This window comes from Lactuca serriola, chromosome 6 (assembly GCF_051521515.1).
Source record: "Lactuca serriola cultivar US96UC23 chromosome 6, Lser_US96UC23_V15, whole genome shotgun sequence".
In the NCBI taxonomy this organism is placed as follows: domain Eukaryota; kingdom Viridiplantae; phylum Streptophyta; class Magnoliopsida; order Asterales; family Asteraceae; genus Lactuca; species Lactuca serriola.
Genome location: NC_136413.1, coordinates 144,238,092 through 144,256,528, shown reverse-complemented (window position 1 = coordinate 144,256,528; position 18,437 = coordinate 144,238,092). Strand labels below are relative to the sequence as shown.

The window sequence follows — 18,437 nt, the reverse complement described above, 5'->3', positions numbered from 1 at the left end:
GATACCACTGATGTGTTTTATGCATAAGAACAATCCTATGTGCTCATACAAACCCTAATGTTTGGATCTAGGTTTCTCTATTGTACATGCTTTGATTCAAAGACTTACAAAACTAGATCTATCATATGTAATTTGAAATTATCATTAAGAAAACATATCTAGGTGTTTTACCTCTTCCAAGTAGCTTGAAATCCTTGTAATCTTCTTGATCTTGAGCTTAGAGTCACAATTGTAACTCCTGTAATGGTTCACAAACCCCACAAGCAAGAAGGCAATATAAGAGAGGGTGAGAGATGCTAAAATCGGCCCTAGGGTTCTCTTGGAAGCAAGTGTAGCCGATTTCCATAGCCTAGGGGTCTTATTTATACTGCTGGTTTCTAGGGTTTCAGTCTAAACCCTAATGGACAGCTTAATCACCAAGCATCCCATAGAACCTTCTAGACTAGGGCCTATGGACGAAAATATGATGGATCCCCATCATAATTTCGTCCCCCCCCCCCTCAGTACATTAGGTTTCCTAGCCCAAAAACTCAACTATCATACATTTAACAGTTTATACCCCTTTATCCAATTAATCTCTTTTAGTCACCAAATTGATTCCTAATTAATTTATGACTAATACTAATTAAATAAATATGATTTCTCCTTTAATATATTATTCTTATAATATATTAATAAACCATAATATTCTCTCTCGCTCTCTCTTTCTCCTTAAATTACCTTGTCAAGTTGCTTTGGAGAAGGCAACCCAAAAGGACCATGCACAACCGGGTCAAGTACATACTAAATATAGTTATGAGCTTAGACACTAATCCAACAAATAGAACCCTTAAGGATATGATTTCCGACCACTCTTTGGAAGAAGCATTAGCCAAAAATTTGATCTCCTCCTCCTCTCTCATATCATTCTCTTGTATTGTGTATTTGTGAGCCATTAGAGGTGTTACACTTGTGACACTGAGTTCTCAAGCTTCAAGATCTACAAGGGAGTCATTGTTATTACAATATAACAATCAAGGTATGTAACCTAAACCTAGTTTATATAGATTTCAAAAATTGTAGACACATCCTAGGGTTTCTCCTTTTGTGTTCAAGTTTGCATATTCAATTAGAGAAAACCTAGATCCAAAGCTTTAGGGTTGCATGCACACATAGGAATTGTTGTTTTGCTCAGAACCTATCAGGGACTACCTAAAGACAATATTCATATCAATTGCTATAGAACAGAAACAACCAAAATATGCCTATAGCATTCGGTATCGACATGGAAAATAATGTTGACTCTTGTACCTGGTTCCTGATGAGGTTGAAGTAAGTTCTCAAAGATGCTAGGGAAGTATCATTTATAACCAATATGGACGATGTTATTAGTTACTGCATAGGCTAGGTATTCCTCGATTCTTATCATGGGTATTGTTGTAAGAGTGTGTTCATGTATTTGTGAACAAGAGTTAGTAGAAATACAAAATTGGAACATTTATTTTTCCATGTATGCAAATCATATACTATGTCTGATTTTTAAGAAACATTATGCCGCTTAACGTATGATGAACGTGAGGTGTTTGCCAACATCAGTCATGGAAATGGGCAAGACTCTATTTTCCTAACATTCATTCGAATGTACTCAACATTGATATTCCACAATTCCACCTGGTGTTATCAGTAATCAATGCAATGTACCAATAACTACTTTAACTGAGGTAATTTGTGACTACATTCAACGAACTTCTGTTGAACACAACCTCATGGGAGGTAAAAATACTTTAAAGTACTAAATTATTATTTACTTGTAAAAATACCATAAATGATAATATTTTTAAAAAGGTTGACTAGCGTACTAACCCCGTATGTAGAGATGGTGCTTCACAAGAGGATGCCAAAGTTTGTTCGGTGGCAAGCAACAAAGATCTTGCCTAAGATTTTGTCTTACATTTTTTAAGTGTTTGATTTTAAAACAACTTGTGGTGTAGATCTGAACTGCCACACATGTTCATGTGGGAAATGGCGCAATCTCGGTATAGCATGTAGTCATGCTATTGCGGCATCACATTATTCAAACATCATAGAATTAAAACATATGGTTTAGGTTACCGGGTTGATGTGTTTCGAACTACATACCAAATGCAGAATGTGCATCATGTTCACCCTCCATTTGAATAGGAAATACCTAACCCATGGATGGTCATTTTAATCCCGATGTAACCGTGTATTTATTTTTATCACAATTAATTATGTTTATTATTGATTTGGAGTGACTGATGAATATTATCATTTCCCTAATATTTTTTACATTTTACAAAGAAAAAAACATAATTTATAAATACCATAACCTTATTTAACCAACAAACAACAATACACATAATTTACAAATACGAGATATCTTTTTAAAGATTTCAAGCATGTTCATATGGAAAATCAACCCCAATATTTTATTTATGTATTCCACCCTTCCTACCTGCAAAATTACTTCTTCATATTCATCTAATAATTCGTTGTCAGTTTTGTGATAAATTTTCATAAACGTCTTCGCCTTTGATCTTATGTCTTTAAACTTAATATTTACTTCTTCTTATGTTCGATACTCTCTACAATATAACTCATAGCGAAACATATATTTCAAGCAGACCCCAAAGTGATTCGTACTTCAGATGTGGGAGACCGATGACAACCATATCGTCCTCAATGATTATCTAATTTGAACGAGCATTGTCTCTTCTTGTGTAGTCCATGTTTGGGGTTGATTTATCGTCATTCTGGAGTTGTAAACGTTCTTCGATTCCCATCTCTTATTTGTAGTGGTTCATTTAGATTTATGACAATTCTGAATGACATTCCGGAATGACGTTCTAGAAGTCAAATCAATCATTCATGTCAAGTAAAATCCATCATGCATGTCATAGATTCCTGATATTTCAGAGTCACTTACACACATTCCGGACACATAGCCACGTGCATAAATTCCAGAGACAAATTTTGGACACACCGTTCCAGACAGATATTTCGTACACTATAATTTCTTACAACTTCACACTATTAATATGCAACTACCATACATCATAAGCGTAGTACATTAGCAAAGTAAAAACTTGAGAATGAGTACACCTGAGTTTGGTGTTTGACATTGTGAAGAAGAAGATTGATATGTTTGTTTGGATATTAACCCGTTTTCAAAAGGCCCATATTTCTCACTCCCCGAATAAAATGTCTAATGACATTTTCAAAGATATGACGGCCACTAAAGAAGCCAACGAAAGGGACTTTGAAATAAGTTGACACTCAGTCAACGTGTAGACAATCTAGCGGAACAAGTAAATGAAAAAGCAAAATGGGTTGTTGAAACTTTGAAAAAGTCAAAGAAGTTGAGAAGTCACCGAAGATATGACGACCATCGTCTAACAGATGTTGTTAGAATTAGATGAGATTTTATTGATCGCGAACAAAATATGTATCCCTTACAATTTCTTAATTTGTGGAAACCAATATAAGTATATAATAGCTTTTGTAACGATCATTTAACTAATGTTAATGAAAAGCATTGCCATTTTAGAAAACCCTATCATTTCTTTTACATAATTAACTTTGAAATGACTTTACAATATTCAAAATTAGTGTACATTTTCAAAATTAGAGTACATTTCCAGGATAACAGGGAGCTTACATCCGGTGCAAACTAGCAGTGTCTACATGATTTTCAAATAATTTCATGTAGGTCTCAATTAAGCTGATCCCATTCGGTCATTTGCACACGGTCTTCTATTGTGCACTTATCCTACATGATTTTTCGATGATTTTAATTATGTTCACAAACTGGCGTATATTTTACATCGTAATGAGGAGCATTTGCATATTATATGATGCTAGTTTTCTATGCCCCTCGACTGCAGAAGGCGGTAATGGGATTTCCAGTATCACCATTCGTTTATTTCCCACGTTGATAATTATGAATCATTTCTAACGTAGTCATATCAATAAGACGTTGCTCGTCTTCAAGATGTAGTATTTCATATTCTATTGGTAACGCATCCCCAACAATCGAGTCATTGGATGTTGGAGTCTGAAATTAAAAAATATATATATTAAAAATATGTATTAAAAAAAGATGTTTCAAAATTAAAACCAACTTGCAAAAACGTATCCATAACAAAAATTATAAATTCGCAACTAGCCTAAAATAACAGGGTTGTCTAAAGTTGTTTCGGTCCCATCTTTCGAAGTTATATCTATTTTGAGTTCAAGTTTTAACATCCTTTCTGATTTCTTTCATAATTTTATAGACGCTTTGGTGATTTATAATTTTTTTCAACATATTGTTTTTTTATCTGCAAAAAAAACTCCAACATCATTTTAATATATTACCATAAAAATACAAAATATTATAACAATTTTTTTTTTTAATTTGGTTTTACTTTTATCAGACACAATTCTGAAAATTCCTCTAAATTAAATACAATTTCTTTGTCCGTAAAACTCATATTTTTTTTAACAAACAACCATGCAAATTGATCTTCGACTAATATGTTAACGCAAACAAATATCAAAATCAATTTAAAAATATCAGAAATAAAATTAAACAAATATTGAATTATTATTCCGAAGTATCATTCCGGAATTAATCTTCGTATTTCAGACTTCGTTCTTCGTATTTTGGAGTGAGACTACCATTATGGAATCACTTGTAATGACTAATGTACACTTATTTCTTCACAAAAAAATGGTGTTAAACACATTTTAAGGTACTTATATTGTTGTTATACATGTAAAACATTAAAAAAAAAAGACAAAAATGCAAAAATGGTCCCTATGGTTTATCATTTTTTGTGGATATGGTCCAAACCTTTTGAAAATTGGATTTTTGGTCCTTATTGAGAGGTTTGTGTGTGGAAAAGGTCCATGGAGTTAACGACCGTTTGTTTTTGGCTGTTAAACCCCTCATGTGCATTAAAACATTAAAAAAAGACAAAAATGCAAAAATGGTCCCTGTGGTTTGTCATTTTTTGTGGATATGGTTCAAACCTTTTGAAAATTGAATTTTTGGTCCTTATTGAGAGGTTTGTGTGTGGAAAAGGTCCATGGAGTTAACCACCATTTGTTTTTGGCTGTTAAACCCCTCATGTGCATTGCACATGAGGGCATAAATGTCTTTTTACTCGAAAGGAAACGATGGGCATAAATAATCCTGCACATCACAATTGAACAAATTATGTGCACAGTTTCTTCAACGCAATACAACACTCAATCAAAACAACACTCAACCTCAAACTAATAATGATAAAATCAACAATCCAAATAACCAACAACAATTGAGCCCTTACAATAAAAATTTATTGATTCTTTGTGTCTGTTTGCATCTTCATTCCCAGCCACAAACAAATTGGTTCTCATTCTTGTGTATACCTGCAACAAAACAAGAAGGAGCTTCATGGAATTCCCATTTCCCTCCTAATCACACAACAACCCCAACACCACCAGTCGTCTCGCACAGCTCCACCACCATCTTCCTTCCATTATTGTGACCGGAAAAGAAAGATAAGAAGCAACCATATTAAACCCGCCACAACCCTCTCAACCCACCCTCGGCCTCCCTCGCTGTCATAGAACACCACCAAGACTGACGAGACCCCCCGCTACTGTTGGAGTAGTGTCTAAGGCTGCAACTATATTAGGCAAGTATTTGACCCGATTGTGCATGGTCCTTTTGGGTTGCCTTCGCCATAGCAACTTGATAGGATGATTTATTAAGAGAGAGTAAATATTATTTATATATTATGAGAATAATATATTATTATTTGATTAATATAAGTCATAGAATTAATTGGAATTAATTTGGTGACTTAAAGAGATTAATTAAATAAGAGGGTATAAACTGTCAATTGTTTGATAGTTAAACTTTAGACGGTAAATCCATATAGATATGGATTGGACGGATTCTAGAAGCTAAGGATTGCTTCAAATCGTCCAAAGGGTTATCTAAGGAATGGATTTGGATAGCCTTAAGAGAAGATTATCCAATTAGGGTTTAGGTTGTAACCCTTAAGGAGTCTACAAGTATAAATAGACCCTATGGCAAAGGGAAATCGGCACTTCATCTAAAGTATAGAAACCCTGGCCGATTTCCTCCCCTCTCCTCTCTCCCAAATCATCCTCATTGCTATTTGGTGTTTGTAAGCCATTAGAGGAGTGACAATTGTGACTCTAGAAGCTCCAAGACAACAAGATCAACAAGTAATTCAAAGGTATGATTCTAGATCTGTTTCAATATTGTTATTACACCTAAATAGTCATTAGAAGTCTTGGAATCAAAGCATGTTTGATTAGAAAGCCTAGATCCAAGCATTAGGGTTTTGCATGCGCACATAGGAAAGTTCTTATGGCTAAAACCCATCAGCTACTTCCATTATTCTTTCTCTCTTCGGTCCAGCCAAGCACCACCGGTAGTGGCGGTGTTGTGGTGAACCATCGAGGAGCTACCCCTCCTCTTCCTGCCGAAAAACATTACCCCAAAATACCCCTGATACCGTTGTTCTCCATCCCTCTTTCCTTTTCATTTGCAGTCGAAGAACCTCCACCTGAGTCGAGGTTTGTCGACAATCAAGAGGGCGATGACCCTCTTAAGTTTCCTTGTGCTCCTAGTCAGCTCCATAGCATCAGACACCCCTGAAATCATCGTCGATCTGCCCTGTTCCTTCCCTTCTCGTGATGTGCTCATCGATCGACCCGTTCGTTTTCTCATTCTCGATCAAACGACGATTAAGCCCACAAGGGTCGCCGGAGATCGACGCCCTTCCCTCCCCTTATGATATCAGCCACCACTGGAGCTTCTATCGATGAATTTGGTTCATCCGTTTCCTCTCGAGTAAATAGACATTTATGCCCTCATGTGCAATGCACGTGAGGGGTTTAACAACCAAAAAACAAACGGTGGTTAACTCCAAGGTTCTATTCCACACACAACCCTCTCAATAAGGACCAAAAAGGTTTGGACCATATCCACAAAAAATGACAAACCACAGGGACCATTTTTGCATTTTTGTCTTTTCCAATAAAATAGTTAATATTAAAAGTTATTTTGACCAGAGGTCAATAATATATATGATCTACTTATTTCGAAAAGAAGGTTCACAGGGGTATTTCTGTAATTTAGGAACCCACAAATGCAAACGAGCGCTCGAACTAAAACCCTAAAACCTCAAAAATATTGGGGCTAATCAAGAAATAGAGAAACCCTAGAAAGTTAATTTCATGGAGAAATCAGTAGCAACTTTAGATAAAGGGGCAATATGCTCTTCATGGAACTACTGTGGCCAAAGATTGTCCACTGGTATGATCGATGGATCAATAGCTATCTACGACACTAGTGATCCAGCTTCTTCCTCCTTCACCTCCACTTTTAAATTCAAGGTTAATATTTCGATTCCCGTTTCTTATATCTCCATTTCCAGTTTTCCCGTAAATTTTGTACCTTACACTGTGACGAAAATTCGTAACGATCCGGATTCGACATATCAACCCGGTGAAAAAGAGCTATTCAATTAGCCATTGAAGATTAAATCGTTTGTTTAGGAAAACAACAATGCATTTCCGTAGTTCTTATGGTCAATTGTGATTGCTCACACGTTAACAAATCGAATTTTAGGTTAGCGAGGGAAGCATTGTAAAAGTTTTATGGGTTCCTCCCGAGTATGGTGATGCAATTGCGTGTATATGTTCGAATGGAAGTTTGTCAATCTGGGAAGAGCTAGCAGAAGGTATGCAATCTGCAATATGCTCACCTAGATCTACTGCCCCTGTTTGCTGAAACTATTTACAAAATGTTTTTCTCAACCTTATATCCATTAGACAGTGAACCTGTTCAGTGGAAGCAATGCAAAACCTTTGGAGGATCCATGGATCAAGTTCTAGATGCTCAATTTGGGAACTCCCATTCAAGTTTGAAATTGGTGAGTTAAGTATTCTGCTGTCCAAATATTCATATTGAAAAATCAGTTAAATTTACTGTTAACTTATCTTCTAAATCCTTAACCCTATCAAACTTTACATCTCCATTCCAGACAGTTGCTTATGCAAATGGCATTCTAAAAGTCTATGAGATTTTAGATCCAATGGACCTGAAGAACTGGCAACTTCAGGTGATTCTGATTCTGTTATTCTTCCTTGTTTCTTCTTTTTCTTACAGAAACATTTATCTTTTTTCTTTTTCTTTTCTAGGCTGAATTACAGAATGTTACAGATTCAGTAACGAAATTTGGAAAAGCATCATGTTTGTCTGCATCTATTTCATGGAACCCCCAAAGAAGCGACACATGTCCTGCAAGTTTTCTATTGGGTCTCAATTCAGATACCCCACAATTAAATTCACCCAAAGTATGTTTACTTAATCATGTAATTCTAATCATTTTACTAAAAATAATTTTTTTCTCTAATTGGTTAATATTTTCAGGTATGGGAGTTTGACCAAGATCATCAAAGATGGCTTCCAGTTGCTGAATTAGCAGACCATGATGATAAAGGTGATCAAGTATATGCTGTGGCATGGGCTCCCAACATTGGAAGGTAATTAATTAGCCTTTTTGTTTTTATTTTATATAAAAAAAATGAGATCTTAAAATTTAAAAAGTTATAATCTTGTTTTACTAATTTGTTTCTTTCAAACTTGTAAACAATTAGACCATATGAGTTGATGGCTGTTGCAACTTTAAAGAGCATTTCAATATGGCAAATGGCTTCAGACCCTGATATTGATGGAAGGCTTTCAGTTGAAAAGATTGCCACATTCCCTTGCCATAACAATCAGGTATGTATTCTTTTAGCAATGTACTTTTGTTTTAGTTATTTATTATAAAAATAAAATGCTATAAATTATAATAAACAAATATATGAAAGTATGTTGTTATTTATTGTCTTAGGTGTGGCAAATGGAATGGGACATGAGTGGAATGACACTGGCAACCACTGGGAGTGATGGGAGGGTGAGATTATGGCAATCAAATCTTAATGGAGTTTGGCATGAACAAGCAATCATCGAACCTACCATATAAAATTACCAAAATACCCTTCAATGTGAACAAATGTGATACCATATATTATTTCTAGATCTTGAATGGCTCTTAATCTTAAATCTTACATTTCTATTTGTACAAGCATTATTTTGTATGCTTAACATAGTTTATTGATTTGATGCTATCTGCAAAATTTAATGCTATTTTTTTTCTTTATTTTTTTTAAGAGTTACCTATTAAATAAAAAAACCCGAGTTATTAAACGGAAAATTTGGGTTAAAATCGTGCGAATCAGCGAAAGCCAACGGGGAATTTGTTGCCGAAGTGGTAGCGGAAATGATTCCGGAGAGATTGGAATCATCGTGATGATGGAATTCGTGATTCCATTCCGGGAAGTAGTTAGACCCGGAATTGGCAGCTTGTGAAAAGTTGTGATCGGCTTCACTTGTGAAATGAAATTGTTGGTAGTTTTCTATGCATCCGAATGATGATGAAGGGAAGGAAAATGAACATGGAACCATCGCGTCCAAATCTGATGTGCTAACTCTGAGATTTTCTCGAAGATTTGATAGCATCTCGCCGGATTTTGGTGGTGGTGGTTGGTGGTTTTCAGGTGATTGTGGCGGCACCACCGATTGTGCGGCGGTGGTGGCGGTGGTGGCTGAGTTGTTGCAGCTGTGCTTGCCTCTGTATGTGATTTCAAAAACTGTCGGGTCTTCGTCTGTTCTTTGCACTTGTTTTCTTGCCATGCAGTTATGAACGTATCGATACGTACATCTATAATAGCTTCTGCAAATATTTAATAAAAAACCGAAATTAAAATATGAATTTTTGAATTCTATGATCGATATCTGTATATATAGAGTTAGGACCCACAAAAAAATGGATAAAATCAATAGGAAAAAATATATAATTTTGTATTCTTCTGTTCCATCAAAAATTGATGAAACAGAATAAGAAAACAGATGTAATGATCAAAATTATAACCTTTTTGTCCTATAAAAAATAGGACAAAAAATACTTCTCATATGAGTATGATATATATCCTATCATTTCAGAAATGGGTAAAAATATAAATAGAGTGGGTCCCACTGCAAGTCAAAGGATAAAAAGAAAGAAAGTCTAACCTAGGAAATTTAGCACCCAAAATGTCTTTTTGCCCATACTTCCTCCAACTATAACCGTCATCAGAGTTTCCCTCCAAACCGTTGTCAGTCGAGATTCTGATTTGGTTTTTCCACGTCAGCATTGCCTTTCTGCAACACAAATCAAGAAAAAAGATTATAATTTTGCACCAAATTACACACACTACTAAAACATAGTTGTCGAAAAATGTATAATTTTTTTTATACCTTTTCTTGGATACGATTTTCTGGTCGTGGAAATTATCAAAACCTTGATTGAAATCTCCGCTTTGTGGGCTTCCATCTATAGAAACCGGTGACTCAGGCTGGCTGAGCACCGACACTGACACCGGTTGTGCCGCTAGTGCCGGGAGCTCAGACTGGGCGCTGTTGATGATCAACAGCGCCCTGTTGTAAGAAGCGATGATCCCTTGAATCAAATTGTGCTTTGATTCAGGGGAACAGTTTGAACTCAGAATGGCTTTGAGCTGCCTAGCTAGTTCCATCCCTTGTGTTAGCTCATTGATGATGTAAACATTTTCCATGTCTGTAATGTACAAGTTATGATGCAAGATGTACAAATTGAAAAGTCAAAATGCTAGTTGTTCATGAGAGGGGAAGGAGAGAGAGGGAGGTGAGGTGAGGTGTGTGTGTTTGAGAAGGTGATGAGAGAATGAGACGATTTTAAGGATTTAAAGCTGAGAAGATGATGTTGAAGGTTGACTGAGAAACCGTGTTAAGTGTTTTTTTTGTCTTTCGGAAATGGACTGGTCTTTGATTCTATTGCTGCTGACTGATTCAAATCAAATAAATTTACATGTTTAGCCCCTTTACTTTATGAGTTTTATGGAAAGGCCCACAAACTCTTTCTGTTCTTACCTTTAGAGACCACGTGTACACTATAAGATTCTATTTCTTTGTAGTTTCTTTTTGGATTAATGTAATAAATGGAAACAATTTGTTTTTGTTAAATACCATTGTTTAAGAAAATGTTATCAAAGGTAAGTAACTTGAACTTTCGGTTTATAAAATAGTACTAAAATACTATTATTTCGATGGTATTTTGAGAAGAAACATAAAGTTCCTTACCATTTATGCTACTTTTTAAGAGCAATGATGTTTTTTTGTAAAAGAAAAAACAAATAATTTGTGGTAAAATAAATTATGATGTCAAAGCAAACCCATTCATTTAATAGTGGTAATCAATGCCTCTAAAATGTTTTTTTATTTGTTTTTTTGCTAATGTTGTGCTTTATTTTATGTAGTTTTAAACTATTATAATCTTAGTTTTACTATTTTATCGATCTAGATATTGATTTTTTTTATGGTTATTATAATAATAATCAAACGGTTAAAATTGAGTAATTGCAATTTACAATAGTTTTCAGTGGCTAAATCGATAAAATTATAAAAATAAATTGTATTTTTTCGAGATTTTGTCTTGGTATTAAAGGTGATAATCGGAAAAATGATTTTTAAAGCAGTCATTCTACTATTAAGTAGGAGAATGATCGTCCATGTTTACAGGTTTGTGAATCATATGTCAAACATCTTCTATGAGAAGTAATTGCTCTACTTATTAGTGCAACACGATTAGGGCTGTAAACAAATTGAACGAACAAGAACAAGTGTTCATTCATGTTTGTTTGTTCAAGTTAGCCGAACAAATGAACGAACACAAACGAATATACAAACGAGTTTTCTTGTTGATGTTCGTTTGTTTAACAAATTATATTGTTCATGTTCGTTTGTTTATGTTCGTGAAAATGCTAAACCAATATAAACAAACGAACATAGATTAATAAACATATATGAGCATAAACGAATATATAATATAATAATGTAATTAAACACAACTGAATACTAGTATATATAAACATAAAATGAACTTAAATAAACGAACATAATTGAGCGAACGAGAACATTGTTAATGTTCGTTCATTTAACTAAACGAATTAGAAGTTGTGTTTATGTTCGTTCATTTATTAAACAAATGAACATAAACGAATTTCTTCTAAGACGTTTGGTTCGTTTACAGCCCTAAACACGACCGTTGACAACTAACTCCCCCTTACCCTATTTCGAATGTGATTCTAGATTCTTTTGCCGTTGGCGTTGCTTTTATAATGGGTGAGGTGCGCATAAGATTCTTTTATTATATGTTTTGAAGTATCTGAAATAAATGTCGAAGGATTTCATGATTTTGAATCAGTGTCTAATAAAGGAAAGCATAAAACTAAGGGACTTAATTTACAATTCCTTGACACTATTATAAGAAGTTCCATTTCAACCCCTGAATGTATAGAACTTACACTTTGAGCTAGTACAGTTGAGTAATAATGCAAGAAAGTGTTTGCTGACCGATTCAAAGTTCTACAGAAAAGATTCACTCCCTTTTCTTTTCTCCCTCTTTACAGAACAATATTTGAGCTGACCATTTCAACTCTCTCTCTCTCTCTCTCTCTCTCTCTCTCTCTCTCTCTCTCTCTCTCTCTCTCTCTCTCTCTCTCACACACACACACACACACACAAAGCCACGTGGTATTTTCGTAATGGATGAATAAAAAAGAGTATGAAGCTCTAGTGAGGTCAAACTATAGTTTATAGTTTTGCAAATCCATGTTCTGTTTTATGCCTTTATATATTTAGAAAAAATTTAGGCCTCTTTTAATAACGATTTTGTTCTATATACGTACTATATTTACTTTATAATAATAAAAGAGGATTACAAAGTAGTGTATGACAAAACTTCTTGTTTTCGTAGTTTATGAAATTCGATTTTCCTGATATGGACTGATTTTATTCTTAAATACTGTTTTGCATTCAGCTTTCTTTTAAAACATATTTCTCTTTTGCCAGTTGAGAAAAAAAATAGTATTTGAATTATTAGGGACTAAATAGTGATTAAAGAGTAATTATAATAATAAGTCTGACTTTATGTAATTAATTCCGTGTTTTATTGGACACTAATTACACTATTACAGCGTGTCAATCGTCCACGCTCCTCTTATACTCTCGTTCGTTGACCTCTTACAACAAATATGAAACTCCCACCATCCCAAAACAAAATAAAGAAAGCCAAAATGTACGTAATGTAATGTTTAGATGATTTTGTTTCTAGAAATGGTGACGTAAGATTCTAAAATATATGTTATAGAAAAAAACAGCTAACTTATAATCATTCTACTCCTAATCCTAAATCTATATCATATGTTTCAAACCATACTTCAATCCTCAACCTCAACCTTAAGAGTTAAGGTTTTGTGATGACTATAGGGATGCCAAATATGTTGTGTCGAGTTGAAACTTAAACGAGTTGAACCCATCCTGTTTAATTATTGTATTGTGTCGTATCAACCCGTTTATTTTCATATCGGGTATAACCGTATATGGTTTCGGGTTTAGACCATGTAGATACGTCGTGTCATGCTAGATTGAAACATTGAACATGCTGAAAGAGTAGGAATCGGAGAGGTGGTAAAAAGATTAAAAAAAAAAAAACAAAAGTGAAAAACACATGGAATGCGACAACAAGTTTAAAAGAGTAGTAATGTGGGAGGCGGATGGTGGAGCTTCACAATAAGATTGTGTTTGGCACGTCACAACTAGCTTATTTTTTGAGTTTTTTTTTAAGTTGTCATGTTTTACAAGTCAAAAAGTAGCTTATAAGTTAGCCTTTTAAAAAGTTACTTAAACTAGTTTTTTAGGAGTTTTTTCAAAATTTTCCGAATATTCCATTAATTAATTATAGAAAACATATTTTTTTAAATGTCATTTTATGTTATTTAATATATTTCAAGTTTTTTAGCTAGTTTTACCAAACGTCAAATTTTATCGGCCAACTTTTCAGCTACCAGGTAGTTTTTCATATAGCAACTAGCTTTCAACTATCAACTAACTTTTCAGCTAAGAGCTAACTTTTCAATTAGTACGCCAAACATAACCGAAGTTTAAAAGAGAGAAAACAAACATAAAGCGACAAATGAGATTGTGGAGTATGAAATATTAATGAAAAAGTGAAAAACTAAAAATAATAAGTATTGACTGTGACGGCTAATTAGTGGTTTCCACATTACAAAACGACTCAGTCCAAATTTTTCTTTTACATTTCGTTTTACCTAAAAGATTACAAGAAGTTGCATATAAATAAATGGGTTATCTTCGTGTCGAAAATTTGAACCCTAACCTTACTTGTTTAAATTTTGTATCATTGTGTCAACTGTTTAATTAAACGGGCTGAAATTTCTAACATAAACTCATTTATTTACACGCCAGACCCTTGATATGAGTTTCTACTATAAAATGGATTTAGTTCCCAATAAATCCGTATGTTGCCATGTTATAACATATGCCTATAAATATTAATTTCGAGAGTATATCCCCCCTTACATTACGAGCTAAATTGAATGAAAGTATGCAATTTGGTCGATAAAAATTGTAATTTTTAGTTTATAGAAAATATTGGATTAATAAATAGATATTTCTTTAAAAGTTTTAGATTATAATCAACCTCATGAATAACTTGAAGTAAATATTACTACTTTTCAATTATTTATTACGTAACTATATTTTTTTTATTAAGTTAAAAATGAAAAAAGTTCGCAAGCATCTATAGATCGTGTCAAAATTTGGGATAAGTAGGAAGAAGTAAGTAGATGCATTTGACAACAAGATCTTTTAAACAAAAAATACGTTGCATCTTTGGGGATTCACTCAACATGTGTTGACATCTTTTTCGAGAGAATAGATATCCTATATGATCTCTCTATTTTATTTTAAGTTGTTTAAAGAAACTACGATATTCTTTCTTAAAACATAATCTAATTTCTTTTAAACAACAAAATATATAATAGAAAAACGAATCTAGCAAGAAGCTAGGAAAAAAACGAGAATTACAAAAGGTCTAAGCCACGTTGTAACCAACAATCGAACTTTGTGGAACATTTACTATTTGGAAAAAAAGACGGCTATAGACATATTTTAGGGGGTAATTTCAAAATTTACACACTAAAAAACCGGTTTCCAGCTATAGACATAGGTTATGCGGAGCTCCCCTCTACAGGCTCCGCAGACTGACAATATCTCCGCGAAATCGGGGTATTTTCGTAATTTCTCCCCTCCGCATCCCTTCCCTTTTGTAAAATTGGATCTCCTCTTTGGTCCCCCTGCTCCCTCGACAACACTCCGCATCGACAACAACCATTTCTTCCGACGTAGACCTTCGCATGGACAACAACCCTTTCGACGACATTTTCGGGCGACAACAGATGGATAGGCAATTCCCTAACATTTTCACGGATGGATACAACTCCCGGGTAATCCGTTTTCATGTTCTTTAGATTTATGTATTCTGTTTTTGTATTGTTTAGATTTTGGATGAAAATGGTATGAATAAGGAATTCAAAACCTGCTAATAGGCGGAAATGGAATTGAAATGGTGAAGATCCATTCCGCGGAGGGGCTAGGTACTCCGCAGAGGGGGCTCATAGGAGTGACATATCTCCTCCATGGAAAGACCTAAAATTGCCATTTCCTTTTTTTTTTCCTGCCCTTTTATAACAATTAATTTCAAAACGAACCCCTAAATAGAAAATTAAAAATTTGTAAACTGAAATTATGTTGATATTTATCTTTTAATGTAAATTGATTTGAATGGTATAATTGGGTTTTTTTTAATGTAAATTGAAAGAACGTTGCTATTTATTGTCTTAACCGAATTTACTATGTAATTTTAAAACTTTGTTTTTATTTTCAATTACTAACGTTTTATATTAAATTAAATATATATGTTTTGTAGCACGATGATCTCGAACAAAAAGTTGATTTAACTTTAAAATGCATGGTCGATGCGATCATTAAAGACTATTTTTCGCGGCTAACTCAATCGCAACTAGCATTATTTGAAGCTTCACCGTTTGGAAGATTCTTAGCAGTTCATGGTGACCCCTTACTCGTACATCTGATAATGTTGCATGAAGTACAGTCTCAGCAAGTGTTGAATCGGGGAGGTTTTTGTTTGAGATACGGGGGTGCAGTTGGATTTTGGTGAAACGAAATATATTTTGATTAGTGGGTTAAGTGTTGGTCCTTATTTCGACTTAATTCATTACAAAAAAGGCCGGTCAAATTCAAATCTTCGGGCTTAGTTGTTCCCAGACATTATCGATTCACATTTGCGACTTAGAGATTTCGAAGAGTACATTATGTCTCCGAATTATCTGCAACTTCAGGATGAAGATGCGATAATGCTTATCCAACTTGTTTTTATGTTGAAAGGTCTTCACGGACAGGATGTTAAAATATGCATTTCCGTGGCTGTATACAAGCTTGCGGATAATATATATGATTGGAACACGTATTACATTTAAATTTGTTTATAAATACAAAAATAATTATAATAAATAAATTGGAAAGTGCAGGTTTGCATGGGGTACATATTTCTGGACCTATATTTCAAGGTTGATGCGTGAAATGTTTCAGAAAATAGAAATTTTTTAACTATTTAAGCAAACCAATCCCGAATTGATGAAAATATACAAGTATACCGTTCTCGGTTTTATGCTTCCGTTTAAGGTTAGTTTCTAATGTAAATTTGAATAGTTATAATACTTTCATTTTTATACCATAATAGCATTGTACTTCCGTTTGTACTATATAATATCATTGTTCTTTTATTTTTATACTATAATAGCATCATACTTCCTTTTTTCCATAGATATGCATTTTGGAGACGTTCCCAGAGGCAACATAGTATTATATTCACATGCTGACAGAATTGCCACAAATGAGGTCATGGAAAGAAAAATACCATTATCTTGGGTTCAATGTCGTCGAATAATCAACGTGTCTGTGATAGGATTTCTTCAGCAACTGATGGCAGGGTGAGGTCGGAACCTAGGAGAGTCCAGGAAGTGTTTTATTAGGTTTGGTTGTGTTGTTTAGCGAGTACTTGGAGTACCGATTTGAGAAGGTGACTTAGAGGAATCAAGATAACTCCTGAGGAAAGTATAGATAGGTGTGGAAGGTAGTATTGGGCACATACTATAGAAAGCACATGATCCATACTCGAATCGAGGGGAGTCAGGAAGAATCTAGGAAGCCTGTGAACGAGGGTTTTTGGGTATGTTCTGATTAGTGTATGGTTGCTTTTTAGTATGGTGATGAGAACTCATGGTGGAAGATCTGATTCAGGATCAAGTGTTGGCACTAAGCCGATTGATGAGCGGATGTGGGAGTTCATCTCGTCGGAGATCACATGCGGTATTTTGAAGCAAACACTTATAATCTTCGGTTCGGTCAAAGAGGGGATCATGGAGATTTTTGGATGATCGTCTGGGCACGTTTCACATTGATATTATGTCTATTGTGGGGGATCGCACTCTTTCCTTCCACGAATTCCGTGCTTGTGGAGTTCACGAGTTCTTTGGGGAGAAGGACCTCATTGCTAGTAGGAAGTGGTTATCATAGATGGTGAATGTTTTTTGTGCTTGTGGAGCTCTCGAGTTCTTTTTTCCATCAATTGGATAATTGAATTGTTATACTGAATTAATAATTCTCGAAGTAAATAAAAAAATTTATAAATTCAATGTAAGTAACAAACGAATTGAACAACTAATATCAATTGAGGCTTCCTACTAATTGAAAGATCTAGGACCAATCAATAACAAATCCAAAATTGAACACGAATTAAAAATTGAATAAATCTTAACACGAAAGAATTAGAAATCGAGTTTGAATTTTAAAGATCCTAAAATAGAAAATGTAATATAAAATGAATGTGATTATAAAATCGAGTTTGAATTCTTAGAAATTAATTTACCAATTTCGAATTATGTACATGGAAACATATTAAAATCTGACAATATAAGAAAACAAATTAATGACATATTAATTACTTTCTATGAATTATAAATTAGAATAGTTAATTACAAAAATAAAAAAAATTACCATAAAATGACAAATGGAAATTAATTTCTAGGAATTAACCACAAAATTACATGTGTTAAAATGCATGAAAATGTGACAAGTGACAAAACGGTTTTTATTTATTATAGTAGACGTGTAACGTCCCAAAATTCAAGACTAAAAAAATTCTTTTAATAAAATATTACTTAAAGTAAAATCATCATTTCAAAACATAAACAGAGTATTAGTTTTCAAAACACATGTTCATTATCAGAGTAAAACATTCCCAGGCTGACTAATCTATGGTGTGCCCCATGCGATCATCCCGAGCTCCATCGTCCGCTACCGGAAGCACCTGAAACCAAAACTGAAAACCGTAAGCATGAAGCTTAGTGAGTTCCCCACCCTACCA

At 34.1% G+C, this 18,437-nt stretch overlaps 2 protein-coding genes across 2 annotated transcripts; one reads left to right on the top strand and one right to left on the bottom strand.

Moving 5' to 3' along the window:
- The first annotated feature begins 7,146 nt into the window (after positions 1–7,146).
- Positions 7,147–9,212, top strand: SEH1H (Transducin/WD40 repeat-like superfamily protein). The gene is made up of 8 exons (XM_079004755.1): positions 7,147–7,398; positions 7,634–7,745; positions 7,837–7,937; positions 8,049–8,126; positions 8,206–8,361; positions 8,438–8,550; positions 8,665–8,791; positions 8,904–9,212. Exons 1-8 carry the CDS (start codon positions 7,240–7,242, stop codon positions 9,033–9,035), a joined length of 978 nt encoding a protein of 325 aa, XP_078860881.1. The 5' UTR covers positions 7,147–7,239; the 3' UTR covers positions 9,036–9,212.
- Positions 9,059–10,800, bottom strand: LOC145057005 (putative WRKY transcription factor 53). Its single transcript, XM_079004754.1, has 3 exons — positions 10,349–10,800; positions 10,124–10,252; positions 9,059–9,785 (listed from the first exon to the last, which is right to left on the bottom strand). The coding sequence occupies exons 1-3, from the start codon at positions 10,663–10,665 to the stop codon at positions 9,233–9,235; spliced, it is 999 nt and encodes a 332-aa protein (XP_078860880.1). The 5' UTR covers positions 10,666–10,800; the 3' UTR covers positions 9,059–9,232.
- Between the last annotated feature and the right edge of the window lie 7,637 nt (positions 10,801–18,437).

Bases quoted from the DNA above. Each gene is read 5' to 3' on its own strand.
- SEH1H (XM_079004755.1), top strand. From the start codon at position 7,240: ATGGAGAAATCAGTAGCAACTTTAGATAAAGGGGCAATATGCTCTTCA. The intron at 7,399-7,633 runs GTTAATATTTCG...ATCGAATTTTAG, and splicing joins CCTCCACTTTTAAATTCAAG to GTTAGCGAGGGAAGCATTGT. The intron at 8,362-8,437 runs GTATGTTTACTT...TAATATTTTCAG, and splicing joins CACAATTAAATTCACCCAAA to GTATGGGAGTTTGACCAAGA.
- LOC145057005 (XM_079004754.1), bottom strand. From the start codon at position 10,665: ATGGAAAATGTTTACATCATCAATGAGCTAACACAAGGGATGGAACTA. The intron at 10,253-10,348 runs GTATAAAAAAAA...TTTGTGTTGCAG, and splicing joins AAAATCGTATCCAAGAAAAG to AAAGGCAATGCTGACGTGGA. The intron at 9,786-10,123 runs GTTAGACTTTCT...AAATATTTGCAG, and splicing joins TTGGGTGCTAAATTTCCTAG to AAGCTATTATAGATGTACGT.